The sequence below is a fragment of the Mustela nigripes genome, chromosome 16 (genome assembly GCF_022355385.1).
Source record: "Mustela nigripes isolate SB6536 chromosome 16, MUSNIG.SB6536, whole genome shotgun sequence".
In the NCBI taxonomy this organism is placed as follows: Eukaryota; Metazoa; Chordata; class Mammalia; order Carnivora; family Mustelidae; genus Mustela; species Mustela nigripes.
Genome location: NC_081572.1, coordinates 58,946,822 through 58,955,935, shown reverse-complemented (window position 1 = coordinate 58,955,935; position 9,114 = coordinate 58,946,822). Strand labels below are relative to the sequence as shown.

The following is a 9,114-nucleotide window of genomic DNA, read 5'->3' as shown; positions in this document are numbered from 1 at the left end:
GAGCCCGATGTGGGACTCGATCCCAGGACGCTGGGATCATGACCTGAGCCGAAGGCAGCTGCTTAACCAACTGAGCCACCCAGGCGTCCCTCAAATGGACTTCTTAAGTACAAAATCTGTATGATCACTCTCAAGTTTCAAGCCCTTCAGGAAAGCCAAACACAAGGCCACATACTGTATAATGCCATTTACACAGAAGCCCAGAAGAGGTAAATCTGTATAGACAGACCAAGGTTGCCGAGGGCTGGGAGGGCGAGAGAAAAAGAAGTGACGAGTAATGAGGACAGAATGTCCTGCTGGGAAGCTGTGGAATCAGACAGTGACAGCAGTACACAGCTCTTTGAGTACAGTAGCCTTGAAAAGAGTGAGCTTCATGGCATGTGAATTATATCTCCATAAAGCTTTTATTTAATAAAAATGTTTTTGTTTTTTTTTTTAAAGATTTATTGATTGATTGATGAGAGAGAGAGAGAGAGGGAGGGAGGCAGACACAGAGGGAGAAGCAGGCTCCCCACTGGGCAGGAAGCCCAAAGAGAAACCTTTTCAGGAGCTCCTTCCCGCCCATCTGGTAAATCCCAAGCCATCAGCCTAAGGCAGCCCACAATCTGGCTCCCACTTCTCCCTGGCCGCTGGTATCCTAACTTTGCTGAACAAATTTCTCCCACTCTGTGACCTTGCTGTAGCACGTGCAAATGGCCTTGAACATCAGGCTCGTCTCTGGCTGCCGGACAAAAACACACCTGTCGGTCACAGCCCCCCTTCACACCTTCTTTCAAGAAGCCCACCCATGCACGGTCCCCTCTCAGTGCACCTGCAAGCCGGTCCCAGGGAGGCGAGAGCACTAACTTGGCGAATTCTCCCAATTCGGGCTGCAAGTCACACAGCTGCTTGCGTTGTACCTTCTCCTCCGTTAAGCACTAGTTTTGGTGTGTGCTTCCAGATGGAAATTATGCCCTGCTCATTAATGAAACTTCTCAGATACTTTCCAGATAGTTAGGAAGGCTTGGGGCACGTCATTTGAACAGAAAGTCCTATTTCTTTGGATGCTCTCAGAGTCTACGTGTCTTTTTGATGCAGCACCACATCTGAAAAGTGCTTCCTGAAAACCAAAGACCTGCTCAAACTTTGGGTTATTCTCCTAACATTTTAAGAAATAATACTGTGGGCTTACAGAATTTCACCTTTCCAACTATTTGGGGGGAAAACCCCGAACACGCAAGCCTCAATTACAGACGGAACGGCTCTGTGTCCCTCGGCACCTGACAGACTTAGACAGTATTCACCGCAGGACTCTCACCCAGTCCTAAACTCGCCTGTGAAGGGGCTCCCGGTACAACCCACAACGCGCACAAGGCCTCAGGAGTCCATGCATCTAGAGGAGGAAAATGGTAGATGTGTGTGACCACTAACCTCTCCCTGAAATGTACTGCTTCCTATAAAGACCCGCAGTACGGGCAGCCCAGCCCAGCCCAGGAAGGAGGACAGCACCTGAGACCCGGCAGCCAACGGAAGCCGGAGCCACTGCCGTGTCTCCACACAATGGCCGCAGGTACCCCCACACAGCCCCAACGCTCGGCACTGCTTCCACCACCAAACCTTGGCCGTGAGCGCATCAACAGAATGGCACACGTGTTACTGTACCGGAAGATCAGTCACTTACGTTTTCATTACTGTTTCATAATGCATGAGTTTCCTTTTGTATTTTCTATTTCAGGGATTAAAAACAGGATCCTAAGAGGGTTTCACAAGACTGCCAAAGGAGTCCGTGACACAAGAAGGTTAAGAATGCCAGGGAAGGGGTGCCTGGGGGGCTCAGCTGGTGAAGCGCCTGCGTTCGGGTCAGGTCATGATCTCAGGGTCCTGGGATCGAGTCCCAGGTCCAGCTCCCTGCTCAGCGGGGGTCTCCCTCTTCCTCTGCCCCTCCACCAGCTTGTACTCTCTGACAAATAACTAAAATCTTAAAAAAAAAGAAAGAAAGAAAAAAAAATTATCTTTATTTAATGGGGAAAGATAAGCCTTCTTCCCTAGGCCAGAGGAAACAGAGTCCATTTCTGTGGAACTCCACCACCAAGCCGGAGGTCAAAACTGTCCTTAACAAACAGGACGCTACTTGAGGCTGCCGGAGCGCACCGCCTGCCCTCTGTCCACGCGCACTCTTGCTGATCCACCTCCATCAAAGTGAGTCTGGGGGCAAAAGCCATTTAAGCAGAGCTTCCAGCCCTCTTGTCTTTCTGTCCAGAGCTCATGCCCAGAGTCCTCGAGGACAGAGGGGCTGCTGACAGCCCACGTATCTCGAGGGGCCCTCACAGCTCCAGCCGCTCAGGAGAACGTGCGAGCCACACGCCAAGCTTCAAGTGCATCACCGTTATGCTGGAGTCTGGGATTTGTTACTGGCTGTAATCGGTACCGATTTTCCTTAGAGACGAGACTAGAAAGACATAGAACCCGTGCTCACCCTCATGCAATTCCTTCCGCAGCTTCTCCGCGTCCTCCTGCAGGACGGATTTCTGGGTGTTCAGAACAGCCACGTACATCTCCAGGTCAGTCCTACAAGATTTCTCAGCTTCCAGATAATGATTCAGCTCCTTAACCTGAAACAAAACGCAGTTCTAGGAAACGAAAACCAACTGCACTTTCTGCTGCAGATATGCTGGTTCTGGATGTGCTGGAAAATAATTGACACGTCTACTTACGCTTTATGTGCAATTTTAAAAGTTAAGTTGAAATTTTTAGTTACACTACAAACACATAGTTGCTATAGAAAAGTAGGAAAGCAACATGATTAATAGTGGTGTTCTCCTTAATCATATTGCCAAGTGAGTACAGAACGGAGAAGACTTGCAACAGCTTTGTCCCTCATGTCCCAAACAGCCAGCTCTAATCTGCATTCCCAGAGCAGCATTTGCCTGGACCCATTTCGTCACATTCTCAGTAACACTGCGTCGTGCAGGGGTCTTTAAACAGTAGCTAATTCCTAAAGATAGCAAGTAGTGTCACACTCTTGTAAATGTGCTTTTCTTTGACTTCTGGTGTAGTAGTTCCAAATGCCTTGAATTTATGAAAAGGGCCCATCTTCATGGACACACGTACTGGACGGAAAAAAGAGGAAGTCATGATAGGAAAAATAACTACTCTCGTACTGTGATAAACACTAACTTGAAGGCCAGTGTGAATGTTTTTTAAAATCACATGTTTTAGGGGTGCCTAGGTGGCTCCATGGGTTAAGCATCTACCTTCAGCTCGGGTCATGATCTCAGGGTCCTGGGACTGAGTCCCGCATCAGGCTCTCTGCTTAGCAGGGAGCCTGCTTTCCCTCTCTCTCTGCCTGCCTCTCTGCCTACCTGTGATCTCTGTCAAATAAATAAATAAAATCTTTAAATAAATAAATAAATAAAATCACTTCTTTTTAAAAACGCCTTATGTCTGTTTAATATTCAAATGTTAACAAGATAGTCTAAAATCTGAAATGGTTATAACCAAAATAAAATAGTCTTGCCCCAGAGTGTGAATCACTTGTTTTACCCTGTCTTATGTATTATCCATCCAAAATTCTGGCCATTTATGTATGTCCACGTTTTCAAATGGCTATGTCTAATTTCACTTTCCAAAGTTATTTTCATGCCTTTCAACTTCCTATTTCCCCCAGCGTGAACATGCCGGCTGACCTGTTTTCAGGCATCGGTACTCCTAGACCATTAACACAAGAGGTCAGCAGTGGGCAAAGGCTGAGCGGGCCGCGGGAGCCGGCATGGGACGCGCAGGGGGCTGTGAGCACCACAGACGGGTGCGGGCCGCTGTGAGCGTGTCCCCATGACCGCAGGGGGTGGGCACTGAGCTGACGACAACAGGAGTCCACGGGGCAGACATAAAACGGTGGAACCCAGCCAGTAACTCTGTCTGCTGCTGCTTCTTGGCTAAGTATCTGGCTCAATGAGCAGTTAGTGACATCCGCGAAGGAAACTAAGTGATGGCTGGACAGTGGGGCTGACCACGCAAAGCTACTCTACAGAGGACCACGGTACAGCAGCAACGTGGGGCAAAGTGAAGGGAGGGAATGACGACCCCAAGGACCCCAGGCTGCCACATGAGTCTCCAACCTGACAGCGGCAGCTGGAAGTGGGAGAGTCTGCACACTGCCACAGCGGAAAAACGCGACCCATCTGCCTGGCGACACTTATACTCTCGAGAGGCTGCGAACGCGTTCCCCTCGGGACGCCTCTCTTCCCTCCTGACTGAACGGCTCACTGCGTGCTTTACTGGTCTGTCCACGGCTGGCCCTCACGGACTGCGCGGCCCTGACCGACTCTGGGTACTCATTGTCAGGCACATGCACTGAGCAGCCCACACCCTTTCTGTGCAACCTCTGCAGCATCTTTTAATAAGGAAGATTTATATTCTAGTGTAGCCAAATCTGTCCAACTTCTCTTTCCCAATATTTCTGTCTCTGATTCAAGAAGCATTTTGGGGGCACCTGGATGGTGGTGTCCCTTAAGCATCTGACTTGCTTTCAGCTCAGGTCATGATCTCAGGGTTGGGAGATCGAGCCCCATGAGCTCAGCGTGGAGCCTGCCCGTCCCTCTCCTCCCCCATCTCTCCCCACTCGTGTTCACGTTTGTTCATGCTCCCTAAATTTGAAAAATTTTTTAAATGTTTTTCTATCCCAAATAACATCTTTCTTAGGATCTAAAAGTTTTAAAGATTTTACAATCTTTGGTCTTTAATTCATTGAAATTAATTTTTGGAAAGTATGAGGTAGAAAGCTAATTTCAATTTATTCCATATTTAAAACTACGTAGGGGCGCCTAACTCTCGATTTTGGCTCAGGTCATGATTTCAGATCATGGGATCAAGCCCCACGTCAGGCTCCCTGTTCAGTGTGGAGTCAGCTTGAGACTCCCTCTCTCTCCTTCTGCCGCTCCCCCCAAACTCATGCTCTCTCTCTCTTTAAAAAAAGGGTACTTATTTTTTTAAGTAGGCTCCACAACCAGCATGGAGTCCGATGTGGGGCTTGAACTCATGACCCTGAGAACAAGACCTGAGCTGAGATCAAGAGTCGGACAGTCAAGCGACTGAGCCACCCAGACGCCCCTGAAAAGGCTATGCTTTAACAATCCCTTCCTGCCCGCAGCTGCACAAGGCAAGCCATCCCGTACCAAACACACACACACACACGGCTCTGCTGAACACTTGATTCTGCTCCACTGGTCCCCTGTCTGTTCCCAAACCAGGAACAAGCCATCTGAATGACAGTGGCTTCACTGTAAGTCTTAACATCTGGTAGGCGGGGCAACCTGTCTACTTCCAAGCTCCTTATTTTTTTTTTTTTAAGATTTTATTTATTTATTTGACAGAAATCACAAGTAGGCAGAGAGGCAGGCAGAGAGAGAGAGGAGAAAGCAGGCTCCCTGCTGAGCAGAGAGCCTGATGTGGGGCTCGACCCCAGGACCCTGGGATTATGACCTGAGCTGAAGGCAGAGGCTTTAACACACTGAGCCACCCAGGCGCCCCTTCCAAGCTCTCACTGTATTCAGAGTGGGATTTTTGAACTCAGATGAATTTGGGGATACACACATAAGATGCCCACTGTCTTGTCCCTGAGGGACACACACGTGCTCATGCCTTCATCATAGCTCTTTCCACAATGATCATACCCACTTATGTTTACTTTCTCAGGTACCTACAACTCGACAACGCAGAGTTGATTTGGGGTTTTTCGGCAGGGACGGGGTGGGGCGGGGAGCTGTTTGTTTTTGTTTTTATTACTATAAATGGGACTTTTCTCCCCCCTTACATTCTTTACTCGGATGGACTACTGGAGAATATGATTTTTTACGTTGATCTTGTTGGCACAACTTTCTTGAACTGCTGCTTAGTCTAACATCTGCCGGCACATCCTCTTGCTTTTCTAAGCGAACAACCGTCAGCCTCACTGCCCCCCATTCAGGATTGATGCTGTCTCTGCATCGGGTCTTGCTGGGTCGAAATCAAGAGTGGGACGCCTAACCAACTGAGCCACCCAGGGCCCCCCTGATCAGTCTTAATGGAATTTTGTCTTTCTTACCAGTTTGCCCATTTTCCCCATTACACTGACATTCTCAGTTTTTCTTTTGCTTTTCTATTTCACCGTTTCTGCTCTGCAGTACATTACTTCCCTATATTCCTGCTGTCTGTGCCACTGTCCACCTGTCTGGAATCTGGAGTAAAACAAATCACTTTAACTATTTTACAATGCCTTTTTCCAGGAGATTTTTTTTTCCATCTCCATTTTATTTTAGTGACCATTATACTGGAGATAATTTAATGGCCTGTGGTCAGACAGCTGAGTTCATACAACAGTATTTTTGGCGTAACAACAGAGTTGAGTTTACATAACAAAGTTTCTCAGCACTTCCTCTGTGACGCTGTGAAAATCTTCATGTACCTGAACCTAACAGTTACTTTATCCTGGCACGACCTTCTAGGCTTCACACCTGCAGACTCACATAATCCTATCAGTGGCCTTATGGGGGGAGGGGTACCACTGCCCCCATTTTACAGCTGAGAAAAGCAAAGCGCAGTAAGATGAGGTTCAGTTGCTCAAGGTCCCCAGCTGAGCCTCTGCTACTGCAGAAGACACAGTCTCTCTCTTACCGATCTGCTACGCCCAAGTTATTAATCAGACTGCTCAAACCCCTACAGTCCGGCTCACATTTTCCTCTTCTCACACGACCACTGGCTACGATCAGCCTCACTCTCCTACCAGAACTGTGCACGTTAATTTCCCCTTGTAACTGTCCCTCTTAGCTCACGAATTTCCAGGTGTGTCTGATGCCCTTGAGAGTGACTGTCACGGCTCACTGATGAATTCTGAGGTGGGGTCCCTCCATCTCCACACTCCTTCCCCTACATCCTGGAGGCTTCATATCACAATTACTACATCAGCTTTCCTTCGGTTAGAATTTGGGTGGCATGTCTTTAGATACTCCTCTATCCTCAGTCGTATCTTGCAGTTTTATTTTCGGTCTATTATAAGCAATACAAATTTAGATTTTTTTTTTTTAATACCATGTACTTTAGCAGGCGATGACGTTTAGTTCCCCTTCCTACATTCCTATGCTGTGCTTTTGTTTACTACCTATTTATTATCTTTCTTTCTTTCCTACTCTCTCTTAATTATCAATGTTTTCAACATTCCCTCTGTATTTCCTCGGTTGTACCTTTATGGCCAACAAATCCAGCCACACTGTAACTACATCATCTCTACGGCATCAATTCTGGGACTCATGTCAGGAAAATAAATCAACTTCCAAGAGCTCATTTTCATCGATAGGAAAGCGAATCAGGCAGAGCCTCGCTCTGACATGAACATGAACACGACTGCAGCTCACAGAGCAGCAGGACACTGTTCCGGTCATCGTCTAAAACACCCATCAGGACAGGGACGCCTGGGTGGCTCAGTTGGTTGGACGACTGCCTTCAGCTTAGGTCATGATCCCAGAGTCCCAGGATCGAGTCCCGCAATGGGCTCCCAGCTCCATGGGGAGTCTGCTTCTCCCTCTGACCTTCTCCTCGCTCATGCTCTCTCTCACTGTCTCTCTCTCAAATAAATAAATAAAATCTTTAAAAACAAACAAACAAAAACCATCAGGATAAAATCCTCCCCAAGTATTTTTCTCCTTTGCATTTTAAAGAAAGCAAGATTTTAAGACACAAAGTCTGAATCCCAGTTTTTCCCCCCTCAGTGACTCTAACTTTGCTCATGGCATTAGGTCAGGGCCCTGGGTTCAGAGAATGAGCTACAGCGTCTCACAACCTTGGAGGCTTCCAGCTCTTTAACCTTGTCTTCCGCCTCTGTCAGTTTGTCCTTCAGAGCCGCGATCTCCTTCTCCATGGGCATCACCACAGACCGAAGCTTTTCAGCATCCTCTTGAGCCTACGGTTAAAAAGAATGAAATACCCTGACTTACTGGTTCACTGATTTTCCAAGAAACGCTGACTCCTCCGCTGTGAGACTCAGTACACAAGTGGCCTACCAGGTGCTGTGTGAGCGCCAGCTAAACGGAACCACATCTGACTTTCCAACGTCACACGACTCTGTGTCTCAAGTCATCATCACGATTTTCCCCAATGTTCCTCTTAGAAACTGGGAAGTAGGAAAATGGATTCACTATAACAAATCTGATTCTTTAAATCAATTAACTGGAAAAGACCCAATATATAAAAGTAAACACACATAATACTTTCATTTTCATAATTTTAGTTACTAAATTCATGAGACCATATTTCTCACGAAATGGCTGGATAAAAGGATTGATTCATTTTTCAACATAAATACAATGTATTTTCTAAAATTTTGGAAAATTATGTTGCTATAAAAAAAACCCTTCCATCTTTGTTATTTTAAGGAGTAATTTATGTAATACTTTACTTTTGATATCTAAATGAAACAAACCCGAAGAATGACTCCTAAAACTATCATATTGTTTTCTATCTTTCATTCTCAAAAACATAGATTAAAAAAGGAAATAATATCCATAAATTAGTAAACTGGTAAGAAACTTGATTTTCATAATACATATACGTGTATACATAATACGCATTACATAAGTATACATGCGTGTGATATGTGTATATAATGTATATAAGCGTATACGTGTGTATAATGGGTGTGTGTATATATGTGGGCGTAGGTGTATATAATGTGTACGTATATGTACGTGTATATATACACACAGAAACAAAAGGAGACTCAGAAAGTTAGCTTTTTCCCTTCTAGTGAAAATGAAAATTAACCTTATTTGTTAAATTTAAAAGAGCTCCAGTTTACCCTTAAATGTTCATGATAGGGAAAATATCATATATGCCCAAATATGCATGGAAATTTTCCCTAAAAAACATCTCTCTCAGAAAAGAGGGACTCGCTTGGTTTTCCAGTCCTTAAAGAGTCATTTCATCACTTATTTTATTTTTAACTAAGTCCTGTTTGGAAGAGACATATGAGCTTAAAATATCCTCAGTCACGGCTAATCTGGGATACCTATAGAGGCCTGCTGATAGAGGAGGAAAGAAGCAAAGACTTTAACACAGACTGAGCTATGTGCCCATGTAACGATGACCCCACATGTGTTGCATATC

At 45.9% G+C, this 9,114-nt stretch overlaps 1 protein-coding gene across 1 annotated transcript in view; it reads right to left on the bottom strand.

The window, feature by feature from the left end:
- RABEP1 (rabaptin, RAB GTPase binding effector protein 1) overlaps positions 1-9,114 on the bottom strand; it is a 180,801-nt gene that overhangs the window by 25,687 nt on the left and 146,000 nt on the right. Inside the window, exons 8-9 of the mRNA XM_059378597.1 lie at positions 7,793-7,912; positions 2,456-2,591 (exon numbers count right to left, since the gene is read on the bottom strand). Coding sequence (XP_059234580.1) covers positions 2,456-2,591; positions 7,793-7,912 — 256 coding nt within the window. The remainder of the gene's footprint in view (positions 1-2,455; positions 2,592-7,792; positions 7,913-9,114) is intronic.